Below are 13,928 nucleotides of genomic sequence, written 5' to 3'. Positions count from 1 at the left end.
TTCTAAGGCAGAAGAATAGTAAGAATTAGGCAAATAAAGTAAAGTGATTTGTCCCACAATAGGAAAAGTCTGAGATCCAACCTGAACCCAGGACCTCTTAACTGTGGACCTGGTTTTCTATCCACTAAGACACCTACCTGCCCCCAGCCTACTCTAGTTAGCAATGGGCAGACACATCATGTGAATGTCTTTGAAAGAAAGACTCCCCCTCCCCCCAAATATCTGCTTCTTTTGGTAGAATATATGCTATGAAAAAAAGGTATGCCTATTTGATCCTAGGACCTGGAATCCCATGATTCTCAGAGTCAATAGAACGCAAACATTAGCAAGTCCTACCAAGCTGGAAAAGGTTCAAGCACAGGCTGAATAATGAACTAGGTCTGATGCCCAAGGACCAGCTTAGCTGTGCGCAAAGAGACATCCCCAGGGCACTGGTAGAAAAGAAGCTAAGAATCACTTTGCAGTTTTTAAACTTTTTATGAACATTAATTTAACTGATAACATTTTTATGCAACGTTTTTTCCAATGACAAGTGAATTGACACTTATCACTGTAAGAATGGAACTACATGCGTTGTAACATTCTCACTGCCAGTGAAACTAAAAGACAAAGAAATTGAGGATAAATGAAAGGATAGCACCATAGGTTCTCCTTGGGAAGGCAAGTAAAAGAACTGACAGAGATGTTTCACTATATGCCCAAAGGAAATAGAAATATTTCCAGCCTATGATCCTGCACTATTACCATTTTCCTTATCTCTCTCCTTCCCTCCCCTCCTTCCCCTTTCCCTCTGCCTTCCTCCCTCCCTCCCTCCCTTCCTCTTTTTCTTCCTCCCTCCCTCCTTCCTTCCCTCCCTCCTTATCTGTCTCTCTGTCTCTGTCTGTCTCTCTCTCTTCCTCCTTCCCTCTCTCTTCTTCCTCCTCTCTCTCTCTCTCTCTCTCTCTCTCTCTCTCTCTCTCTCTCTCTCACACACACACACACACACACACACACACACACACACACACACACACACACAAAGACCCAGAGCTCCATTGGTGAGCTTTTGCCTTAGGCTTCTCCTTATTTGTTATCTTCCCCCATTAGAAAGTTCCTTGTGGGCAGGGACTGTTTTCATTGCTTATACATTTATCACCTCTGCTAAGCATAGTTCCTGGCACATAGAGGCCACTTAAATAAGTGCTTTATCATTCATTCACTCATTCATTCATTCCAGGAGGCTATTTGACCCTTCCATGTTGCTGTACTTGTGCTAAGCATAAGAAAAAAAATGTCACTATGATGATAATCACAACTTATGATATAATATCTATTACTGAGAATTAAGAATCTTTTACTTGGGTTCAAATCTGTCCGCAGGTACTTCCTAGCAGTGTGACCTTTGGCAAGTCACTTATTGCCTAGCCCTTTCTGCTCTTATGTCTTAGAATTAATACTCAGAAGTTTAGGATTTTTTTAAAGCACCTTTCCGGTCCCTCCAAATCAAATCAATATATTGCTAAATTCTTGGAAAATTCAAAGCATGCTGGGCACAGTAGAGGACAGTGAAAAATATGATCCAGAATTAAGAAATCTAACAAGCTAAATATTCATAGACTACCAAGAAGCTTAAATGTTCTTCAGTTTTATGCCATGGGATGCCTAATCAGTCTATCAACTTTAAAAATTAATAAGCATTTAGTAAGTGCCATTATGGACAGAACACTATAGGAGGTAAACTTTAAACACTATATAGCCCCTACCTTCATGTAGCTTAAAATCTAATAGGAAGCTAAGATAAAAAACAGATAATTTAAAATATTGCATCATAAATTTCTTAAAGATGTTAAAAGACAAAGTGACATTTGAGGTCTAGAAGGGCAAGATCATTGCCATTCAGTAGAATGAGGAAAAGGTTCATTGAGGAGATAGGTTTGACTTGGTATTTAGAGGATGGATAGAATTTCAGTAGATGAGAGCAGAAAGAGGCACAGAAATGTGAATCGACAAACCAGGCAGAGTTGGAACTATCATATGAAATTTGAATTATATAAAAATAAAACAATGGGAATATATGGAAAGCTTTAACAACATCATGGAGGAAGGAAATCGAGAGAGTATTGGAAGCATGGGGTGGGACCAGGACTGTTTAGTTTGGCTGGGAACTAGAATGTATGAAAAAGACTAATATCCAGTAGCTGGAAACCAAGGGTGGCACCAGGTTGAGAACCCTTAGGATTCCAGGTAAAAGAATTTGAACTTTTCCAATAAGCAATAGATTTTTTTGTGGAGCAGCTAGGTGTCATAGTGGAGAGAACCCTAGGCCTGGAATCAGGAAGACTCATCTTTGTGAGTTCAAATCTGGCCTCAGATACTCACTAGTTGTATGATTCTAGGCAAATCACTTAAACCCTTTTGCCTCAGTTTCCTCATCTATAAAAAGAACTGGAGAAGGAAATGGTAAATCATCTTGGTAAATGTAATTGGTAGAGAGTTGGCAAAATAAATAACAACACAATGATATATGATAACAGGGACCTACAGGGATTCTTATGTATGGTTTAGGGGCCCTTGTTTCTATTTATTTGACACCATTGGTTTACAGAATTTACTCTTCCCTTTTTTGAAAATCAAGGCACTTGCCTTTTTTTTTCAGTCCTATGGCATCTTTCCCTTTCTTGGCAATCTTTCAGAATCACTGTCAGTGGCTCAGTGATCACATCAGCATTTCTTCCAATACTCACCTATGTCATTCATTTGAATATGATGATTTGAACTCATCAGGAGCAGCTTAGTGCTCTCTTCCTACTGATTTGTTCCCTTGTGTATAAGGCTAAGAAGTCTGTAATTTGTGCCATAAACAATTGGTAGCCTTTGAGGCTTTGTGAATAGGAAAACAACAGTATCATATCTGTAAATTTGGAAGATTATTGTGGCTGCTGAGAAAAGGATAGATTAGAGACAGGAGGGACTAGAAGCAGAGAGAACAGTCAGGAGGTGATTGATACAGAGTCTTGACAGCAGGCGATGAGGGCTTAGGAGTGATGTTAAGCCATGGTGGTGTTGGGAGGAACCAGAAGAGGATGAGAGCCAGAGATGTAGAACTGAAAGACTATGAAAAGGACGTTTATGTAGAGAATGGAGGAAGGAGAGTGGTCTAAGGTACCTTTGCTATTTTGAGCTTAGGTGAATGGAAAGGTAGGGGTGCCTTTAGAAGAGACAGGAAAGTTATTGGGAGAGGCAGATTTAAGGAAGAAAAGTTCCCATTTTGAACATGTTGAATTTGTCATACTGCTCAGAAGTCCATTAAACAGAGGCAGTTGGATATGTGGGAAGAGAGCTCACTGCAGCCACAGGGACTGGAGATATACCAATCTGATAGTGACTCTCTCTGGTATGGATATTTCCTAGAGTCACATGTCAGACTGGACTGTTGGCTTTTGTTTCTCAGAAGTCCACATAGCTCTACTCTTTGATTTTAATGTTTTATGTACAAAATGTAGAGGGCAGCCAGGGGTTGCGGTGGAGAGAACTCCAAGTCTGGAGTCAGGAAGAGTCATCTTGGTGAGTTCCAATCTATCCTCAGACACTCATGAGTTGTGTGACCCTGAGCAAGTCACTTAACCCTTTTGGACTCAGTTTCTCATCTATAAAATGAAGTGGAGAAGGAAATGGCAAAAAAGTACAGTATTTTGGCCAAGAAAACTCCAAGTAGGGACAGGAAAAGTAAGAAATGACTGAAAAATGACTGAACAACAACATATGCAAGATATCCTTAGAGTAGCCAGTCCTCATTTCATGGGGTTTCTCCATTTAGGATCCTTCTATACCAGCTTTTTAGAGAAACTTAAAGTAACAGCTTCTCCTCCTTCTCATCTCCTCCTCTCTTTCTCCTTCCTCCCCCTTTCTTTCTCTGCCTCTCTCCCACCCTTCCCTTTCTCTTTTCTTCACTTATCTTCTTAGTGTTGATTCTAAGACAGAAGATTGACAAAGTCTAGGGAATTGGGGTTAAGAGACTTACCCACGGTCACACAGCTAGGAAGTCTCTGAGGTCAGATTTGAACCCAGGTCCTCCAGACTGCTGGTCTGATTCTCTATCCACTTTATTCCCTAGCTGCCCTCTACATTTCACTCCCCAAACCAAAAGTGTCTATGGGGACCTCAAGGAAAATCCCTTCCTACCCCATCCTGAAGCATGAATCCATTCCATAACACCAGTAATAAGTAGTTGTCTAGCCTGTTTGAAGACATCGTGTGGGGGAGTTCCCTTCATTGCCAAGACAGTCCATCACATTTATGAGCAGCTGCAATTATTAGGAAGCTTTTCCCTCATACTTAGCCCCAATCTATCTCTCCTTAGATTCTATTTATTAATCCTCCTTCTGCCCTTACAGCCAACCAGAACAAATCGAATCCCTCTTCCACATGAAGAACTCACATACTCAATTATGTCATCCAACAGCTGCATGTTCCAACAGCGTTCTGTTCTGATCAGTAGCCTTCAGTGCTGGCAAATCACCTCTATGCAGGGCATCATTGATGTCACCTCTGATTTGTTGATTCTGACTCTCCAAAGTAAGATGTTAAAAGGTTAGGGAAACGAAGCCACTCCCTAATTAAGACAGAAGTCCCTACTGATGACAGTGAAGATAAACAAAATCATAATGCTCGAATTTGCTGGCTATTCTTCCCATCCTGAATACATTAAAAAAGAATTTGATTTTTAGTCATTTTATAGCTTTTGTATTCTAACTTTTCTCCCCAATTCTTGCTCTTATTAAGATGGAAAAAGTGACTAAGATGTCTGACAATATGCACACATAATCACAACAGGATCTGAATTGAATTCTACAGTAAAGAATTAAATTGAATTCGACAGACATTCATTAAGCACCCACTGCATGCATGGCATCTCTAGAAACTTTAGATATAAACCTAGATGATATATACCCTGTTTTCAAATTGCTTACAAAATAGAAGCAGCATGGTTATAGTACTACTTTTTACTACATGTTGTGAATTTTAAAATTACTCCACCCTACTCAGACAGTACTTTAGGGGAAGATAAAGTTGTAAACTCCTGATTGAACAATGAAGATACTTAACTCATACCTTATAAGCTAGAACCTTAAGCTAAGTCTGTTTTTAGATCTAATACAAAAGGGTGTTAAGTACCTATAAAGGTTAAATCAATCACAAAAAGGTCAAGTAACTCACAAAAAGTAAGCTTAACAAAGAATTGTGAAGTACTCAAAAGATATGATCTAACCAGAAAAGGTGAGAACTAAAGAATGGGAGGTCCTGGAAAAAGCATCTACTGTGATTGGTAGACGTAAAAATTTAGGGGAGGTAACATAATAGGAAATTCTCTTTAAAAGGAGGCTAAAAGTCAGTTCAGGATTAGGAACTCAGTTCAGGAGATTGAGTTCAGTGGAGGACTGGAGCTTCCTTGGAGACAGTCTCATGGTGAGTGATAAGACTGACTCCCTTTTCTTTAGATTCAGGAAGGCCACTTTGGCCAAGGCCTTTAACTACTGCCTGGCTGAGCCTGAGCCAGAGCAATTTAAGTTAAATTAATATTCTCTCTCTCTCTCTCTCTCTCTCTCTCTCTCTCTCTCTCTCTCTCTCTCTCTCTCTCTCTCTCTCTCTCTCTCTCTCTCTCTTTCTCTCCCTCCCTCCCTCTCTCCTTTCCTTAATTCCTTCTCTCTATATTAATTAAAATCTCCATAATTCCCAGCTGACTTGGGTGTTTTATTATTTGGGAATCATCCCTGGCAACCAATTATTTATATTTAAGTCAAAACACTAAAATTATCTTTACAATGTGTGGGCCTCAGTTTCAATCATCTGAAAAATGGTAGGGAATGGGTTAAATGACTTCTGGGATCCTGTCTAGCTTAAGATCTATGATTCTATGATCCCATTCCTATAAGAGGAAAACTACACACACAAACAACTGAATTAAAAGAGGTTAAAATAAATGCAGGAACAGCTAAGTAGTTTGGATGATGGCGTGCCAGGCTTGGAGTAAGGAAGAAACATATTCCTGAGTTCAAATTCTGCCTCAGATACTTAGTAATTTTGTGACTCCAGGCAGGTCATTTAACTCTTTCTTCATTTGTAAAATGAATTGGAGAAGGAAATGGCAACCTCTCCAGTACCTTTGCCAAGAAAACCTCAAGTCGGGTCATGAAGAGTTGGACATGACTGAAAAAAATACTGAACAACTGAGATAAATGCAAAGAGAGTTTCAGGGATGGGACTAAGAGAAACCTGACAAAGGAGGAGAATTGCTTGGGGAGGAGGGAGAAGGCTTCCTGGAGAAGGCCACACTTGAATTGGGCTTTGGAAAAAAGTCTTTAACAGATAGAGATGGGTAAGAAGTCAGTTTTAGGCAAGAAAGATTGTGTGAGCAATAAGATTTTAAAGGAAGAGATCATCTTGGGCAACATAAATGAGTTTTCAAATTTGAGAATGCTGGCAATGCAAAAGGGGAAAAATTTGCCTGGCTAGATGTACAATGAAAGGTTGCTTTGCTCTCTAGGGCTTTGAAAAAAAAATAACGAAATTCTCCCTAAATTTTTCTAAATAATATTGGGGGGTTTTTTTTGTTGTTTGTTTGATTGAATTTATTTAAAGTAAGAGGCAAAGGAGCAGTTAGGCAGCACAGTAGATAGAGCACCAGATCTTGAGTTGGGAGGACCTGAGTTCAAATTGGGCTTCAGACACTTTCTCACAGTGTGACATTTGACAAGTCATTTAACCCTGATTGCTTAGCCCTTGCTACTCTTCTGTGTTAGAGTTGATACTAAGAGAGAAGGAAAGAAGAAAAAGTAAAAAATAAAATAATTAGTGAGAAACAGCCATGATATGGTGAATAAAGAACTGGTCTTGGCACCAGGAAGATCTATGACTTGGGTTCAAGACCTGCCTCTGACATAGACTGAAAAAGTCACTCAACCTCTTGCTACTCTAGGCAATAGTCTAAGACTAAAAGTCCCAGATCAGGCACTGATCTGTATTGACAAAGGAAATTTCCTCCCCTGTGAGTTCCCTACATCAGTGAAATCACAAGTCCTTTCCCTATCCTTGTCCCCATCCCAAAATAATAAGCAGTTTGTGAATTTAATCTATACTCCCCATACCTGAAGGTAGTTATGGGTTATTATATTTGGCAAGTCTGATATATGTATGTAAATATACAATATTGTTATTATTAGCAAAGGTGATATGACAGCCTTCTCTGTTGGTATTCACAGTATGCAAATGTTCAGGTATACATACTATTATTACAAAATTAAAGATGGTAGTGAACTGAACTTCAGTTTTAGTTTCAGAAAAACTAGGCAAAAAGATTTGGGGGTAAACTGATGCCTCTTTATAAAATCTCTTCTGGATGGTCTGGAGGATATAGTATAGTGGAAAGAATTCTGTATTTATTACCTTTGAGCCCTATGGCAAATCAGTCATAATTTTTATAGGGCTCAGTTTCTCATCTATAAAATGAGGATATTAGACTATAAGACTTGTGATGTTTCTTCCACTTCTAAATCTTTAATATTAGGATGATTGGATTAATTGAAGGACCTGGGAATTTTTAAGCTAGAGAAGAAACTACTTGGAAGGGTAATTAGAATTATTTTCAAGTATTTAAAGATTTATCATGCTGAAAAAGGAACAGATTTGCTCTGCCTGGAATTGGGGGAAGAGAGTGGAAAATTGTAGAGAAGCCAATTTGGTTTAAGCCTTATCAACAAGCATTTATTAAGCACTTACTAAATGCAAGATACTGTGCTAAGTACTGGGAATACAAATATCAACAAAAAAATACTTTCTGCCCTCAAGAAGCTTACATTCTAATTTGGAGCAATAATATAAGAAAGAGAGCTAAAAACTAGAGGTAGTAGGAGTGGAAAGACTGGGCAACTCCTATTGTGACTTGAAGGAGTGAGATGGTGAAACCTAGAGTGAAAGATGGCTGGCCCAAGTTCTTCCTCAAAATGGTGGTTACAGAAGGGGCTCACCAATGGGATAAGGGGGCTGTAGAGGCAGAGGATCTTCCAGCGTAAGGAAGCATACAAACGACTAGAATCAGTCTGTAGAATTGGACTGTCCTGTTATTGGAGGTCCTTATGTAAATGCTGAATGACCCTTTGCTGGGCATGTCAATTATGGGCTAGACCACATGGTCTCCAAGGGCCCTTCCAAGTCAGAGATTGTGCAATTCTATGATTCAATGAGCTTGAGCCAAAGCACAAACAGGGTCTGTGTCAAGAACAACCTTTAATTCCCTTCTCTGAAGTTTAAACACATGTGGTTGGGTTAGCCAATGCTTTTTTAAAAGTCAGGGGCCACCAGATACTTTCCTTCAAAATTGTACACATGGCAATTTAATCCCTGTACTCAAACCCAGCACCATGGGATGATTATTTCTAAACTCCTTTGCATAAGTTTAAGGGAAAGGGCATGGTTTATTTGTTCCCCTCTTGATCTATATCAGAATGATGCTATTATCTGAAATCAGAATTGAAAACAGTTAGGCTATGGGAATACACATTGCCTCAAGTTTCTTTTGAAATCTTATTCCCTGGGAAGACATTGAGGAAACAGGCTGAGAATGAGTACATATTGGAGTGATGTGGCTGTGTATGCATGTGTGCTTGACTTTTTAATATTTAGTCTTTTACATCTTTAGAAGATCAAAGCCCATAAAAATCATCTTTTAATAATTTTCTTAGATGGTTGAAAATGAGCTTAGAGGTCATTGTATCATAAGAGAAACTTCCCAATAGGGAATATTACTAATTAAATTTGTTTTCCTTTTCCCTACTCAGCAGGTCTCCTGATTTCTCTAGTGTTTGGTCTTTAAATGGATTAGATGACCAATTGATCATTCTCCATCTTCATCATTTTGACTTTTGCACAATGCTTACAAGTGTTGGCCACCCCTTTTTCTTGGTTACTCTCTCCTCCCCAGGTTTGCATGACACTGATCTTTATGTCAGACCATGTCTTTATAGGATCATTTTCCCTGTCTAGTCTACTATTCCTGAGTGTACTGCAGGACTCTTTTCTGAGTCCTCTCCTTTTCTTTCTCTGTTCACTCCCATGGTGATCTCATCAGCTTCTAGCTTAACATGGATGATTCAATTGTCATCTCTAAGTAGTTGCCTCCCAGATCTATATATCCAGGCCACATCTCTCTCCTGATCATCAGTGATGCATCTTCAATTGTCTACTTTGACTTTTCCAGTTGGATGTAACATAGGCATTTCAAATTCAACATATTCAAAACAGAACTCAGTCTTTTCCCCCATTAACCCAGACTTCCTCTTAAATATTCAACTTATCTGGAAGATATTGCCATTTTTCCAGTCCCCCAACCCCTGGGATTCACAGCCTAGGAGTCATCCATTACTCGTAGATCTATCTCTCTTACCCCATGCAAAATATTTTCTCCATAACATCTAGCATATATATTCTTTCTCATTATTCATATTCCATTTGCCTTAGTACAGGTCCTTAAATGGCATAGTAGACAACCTCAGATTATGCCACTCTGATGATAGAAAGTGAAAAAGAATTAAAATGCCTCTTGATGAGAGTAAAAGTAGAGAATATAAAAGATAGCTTGAAATTTGACATCAGAAAACTGAGATCTTGGCAACTAGTTCTAACAGTTCCTGGCAAATAGAAGGAGGAGAAATGGAAATAGTGTAAGATTTAATATTCTAGGCTCCAAGATCATTGCAGATGGCTTTGTAGCCATGAAATTAAAAGGGGCTTGGTTCTTGGAAGGAAAACTATGGCAAATCTGGACAGCATACTACAAAGCAGAGACATCACATTGCTGACAAGTGACAAGTCCATATAGCCAAAGCTATGATTTTTCCAACAGCAATGTATGATTGTGAGAACTAGGAAAGCTGAGTGTTGTAGAATCAATGCTTTCAAATTGTGATGCTGGAAAAGATTCAAGAGAATCCCTTGGATAGCAAGGGGATCAAAACAGTCAATAGTTAAAGGAATTAATTAATTAAGACTCTTCACTGGAAAGTCAAATACTGAAGTTGAAGTTTAAATATTTTGGCCACATAATGAGAAGACAGGACTCATTGGAAAAGACCTTGATGTTGGAAAAGATTGAAGGCAAAAGAAGAAGGGGATGACAAGATGAGATGGAGAGACAGTGTCATGGGAACGATGAGCATGAACTTGCATGGATTTGGGGGGGATAAAGGGCCTGGAGTGCTATGGTGCATAAAGTCATGAAAAGTAGGGCATGACTAAACAATAAAAACTCTATAAAATGGGAATAATGATTGCATCTACTTTGCAAATTTGGTGTGAAAATCAATGAGATAATAATTGAAAAGTTCTTAGCACAGTGCCTGGCCAAAGGTAGACCCTATATAAGCGTTAACTATTATTTATTATTATTATTTTAAGATTCTCCTAATTGGTCTCCATTTATCCAAAACTCTACTCCTCAAACCATTCTCCAAATTGGTATTCCTAAAGTATACATCTGATCATGTCTTTGGGCTACTTTGCTCAAAAAATGGCAGTGGTTCTCCATTGTCATTAAGTTAAAATGCAAATACCTCTTTCTTATTTAGATTTTTTTTAGCCCTTCCTTTCTGATGTAGTAACAACTCGTAAGGCAGAAGGGCAAGGGCTAGTCAAACAGGGTTGAATGACATACCCAGGACCACATAGCTAGAAAGTATCTAAGGCCAGATCTGAACTCAATCCTATTGTCTCCGGGCCTGGCTCTCTGTGCACTGAACTGCCTACCTGCCCCTCTTATTTAGGTGTCAAATAAGGTATCAAATCACTCAAAGATAGCTGGCCACATGAAGCCCACAAAACTTTACTCTGAACCATATTAAAATCATAATTGGAAAATGTTCAAAAAAATAAACAAAAATATAGTAAAAAAATTAATGCTAATTTGTGGGGACTTTTCAACAATATGCAACCCCTCCAGGAATTAAATTTCTAATTGAATTTGATACCACTGATTTAGTACACATCACAATTGGACTCCAGCTCATTTTTATAAACTGATTGCATATTACTCCTCATTAATACTATAATATAGTCAAATTGTACTGCCTTGTTATTCCTATATACAACATTCTGTCTTCTGCCTTCTCATCCTTATACAAGTTGTTCCCTCTACATGGAATGTTCTCTTTCCTCTCATCTGCCTCTTAGAACCCTGTTCCACCATTAAAGTCCAGCTCAAATACTATTTCTTGCAAGAGGCCTTTCCTGATTCCTCTAGTGATTAATGTATTTCCTTCCCAAATCACTATGTATTTTATTTTAATTATTTTTAAAATCTTTACCTTCTATCTTGCAATCAATATTAAGTATCGGTTCCAAGGCAAAAGAGCAGTAAAAGCCAGGCAAGTGGGGTTAAGTGACTTTCCCAGGGTCACCCAGCTAGAAAGTATGGTAGACTAAATTTGAACCCAGGACCTCCCATCCCCAGACTTGGCTCTCTATCCACTGAGCCACCTAGCTACCCCCCTTCCCCCTTATGTTTTATTTTTATTCTCTTGGTTCTTATCTGTGAATATGTCACATGCCCAAACGTGTGCTGGAGCCAGCTTGAACAAGCTCTCAATAGCTGATTGCTATATTTTTAGTGTGAGCATTTTTATGGAAATTGTCCAGTTTTCTAAATCAGGGCTTGATTTATTGTTTGGCTGATTGTCTAGACTCTACAGACTTAAGAGACAGAGAAGTATTAATAATGCAGATTAAGCTTAAAAGCATATCCTCAGGTTTTTTGTGTTTGGGGTTGTGTGTGGGGGGGTAGTCAATTATTAAACATTTACCAGCCCATCACTGTATATGCCTCTTGTAGAATTATAAGTTCTTTGCGAGCAGTGACTGTCCCAATTTTAGCCCCCAGTACCTAGCTCAGTATATGGCTCACATTAGATATTTAATAAACACTCGTCAAGCCTTAGTGAAATACAAATGGTGGCACTTATTGGAAGATCAACTCTTTTGTAAATAACTTGAAGAGGAAGATTATTATTGCTAACACTGTTAAATGATTGCTTGAATTCATGGTGTTAAGTGAAACAACCTAATGGGGTCAGTTAGTTCCTTAGAAACAATATTATAAATGGAAGATTGGCCAATGGTGTTCCAGTGGGGTTTTATGTGGATCCCAACCAGTCCCATACGCCAGCCATATAAGAGTAGGCAGTCCACTTTTTAACTTTTAGTAGTGATAAGTAGAATTAGAGATATGGTGTAGCATAGTTGAGAGTATTAGCCTTCGTATTGAGAAAACTTGAGTACAATTTCTGCCATCAATATTTATTTGGCTTGTATCTGTGGGCACATCAGTTAACTTTTCAGTTAAAGTGTCCTTGGGCAGCTATGTAAGTTTGTAAGTTATAGATACCTTATCTGTATCAGGGAAGAGAGGGAAACCTCAGACTCAGAAGAAAGAAAATTTTACTAATCTTTTCTTTAGATTCTCAGATTCTCCATAGTACCTGATTAGCAATATTGCCTTCTGGTAAAGAGATTTCTAATCTAAGGTCCTTAGACAATCAGAGTTATTAATTTATTTTCTCACCTGGTTATTATTTACCAGGGAAATGTCTCCCTTCTTAGTTGTTATGTTTAATTTTGTAAAAATACATTCCGGAAACTAGTTCCTGTTTAAGTTTGTAAGTGGTAATTTTTACACCTTAAAGTCCCACAGAGCCCCATTTAAAGCAGCCAAGGGACACAAAGATGCTGCCAAAAAAACATTCCCCTGAAGGGTTTGAAAGAAACCATTCCTTAGTAGCCCAGAATAAACAACAGATCTTACCTCCCCAAAATTTGTAAAGCCTTTTCTGAAAACCTCATGCTAAAGAATGATTTATATATGTTGTCTTCCTTTATTCTAGGGCCTGCCTGGTAAGGATGGACCCACTGGCCCCTCAGGACCTCCTGGACCAATCGTAAGTGTCTGCAGTATCTGAAAGGATAGATTTTCTTTCCTGTTGTTTTACTTCTGTAATTTCTTTTCCAGAGATAATGTACATTTTTATGGACCTTAAAGTATCATATCAATGTTGTTTCTTGTTATTGTTATAACTTAAATATCCATTTCTGCAACTGTGACAGATAAGTTGACTATGGATGTAACTATCCTGTTTCCTCATTTATGAAAAGAAAAAGATGATATTATACTAGGTAACATAAGACCCCTTCCAGCTTTACCATTCTATGATTCCAATATCTCTGTATCTTATAGAAAGGGACTGCTTTCTGCTAGGAAAGGCTGATTGTTCACACCATAGAGGCTGTTGACCCAAAGGTAGTAAGTGCTACTCCATTCATACTTAACATCAAAAATAAATCCCATTCTCTCAGATTGTCAGGGTAGATGTGAAAAAAAGGTCCTGAGACCAGAGTGGGTTTGTTTGCTTTTTGGCTGTTTCACTTTGAAGGACCTCCAGAACACCCCCCTGAACACATTCAAATAGTGATATGATCTCATTGATTCAGGAGTTCCTTCTGCTGATACAGCTCACAATCCACTCATGCTACCCATCTTTTGTGACTTTGGTCCATATTGTCTCATAATTTCACTATAGGACCCATCCAGTTGTGTTAGATTTAAAATAGTTATATGCCATAAACTGTGGCAGTTAAAAGAGTTAAGAGTTAAAATAGTGGAAGATAGAAATTATAGTAGATATAAGAGTGGGTGAGTAAATTTGTGACCGTGGAAAATATGTTTTCATTACAGTGTCTTGGTTTTAAATCAAATATAAGGTGGTCGCCAGGGAAATATTCCCAATTATGAATATACCCAAGGCAACTGGGTTTTATAGAGAATTTAATTAATAATACAATGAGGAATTAAAGAAAAGAGAGAAAGAGAGAAAAAGGAAATAAGTATGAAGGGCCTTAAGCCAACATGG

The 13,928-nt window shown here is 38.4% G+C and overlaps 1 protein-coding gene and 1 long non-coding RNA gene across 3 annotated transcripts in view; one reads left to right on the top strand and one right to left on the bottom strand.

The window, feature by feature from the left end:
• Window positions 1-13,928, top strand: part of COL14A1 (collagen type XIV alpha 1 chain) — a 297,645-nt gene that overhangs the window by 231,944 nt on the left and 51,773 nt on the right. For both annotated transcript variants that reach the window (XM_056823153.1, XM_056823151.1), the window contains exon 41: window positions 12,906-12,959. In XM_056823153.1, coding sequence (XP_056679131.1) covers window positions 12,906-12,959 — 54 coding nt within the window. The remainder of the gene's footprint in view (window positions 1-12,905; window positions 12,960-13,928) is intronic.
• The window catches only part of LOC130458339 (uncharacterized), a 65,248-nt gene that overhangs the window by 7,020 nt on the left and 44,300 nt on the right, over window positions 1-13,928 (bottom strand). The window lies entirely within an intron of this gene.

Source organism: Monodelphis domestica, chromosome 3, assembly GCF_027887165.1.
Source record: "Monodelphis domestica isolate mMonDom1 chromosome 3, mMonDom1.pri, whole genome shotgun sequence".
Taxonomy (NCBI): Eukaryota; Metazoa; Chordata; class Mammalia; order Didelphimorphia; family Didelphidae; genus Monodelphis; species Monodelphis domestica.
This window is presented reverse-complemented; position numbering and strand designations above follow the sequence as displayed.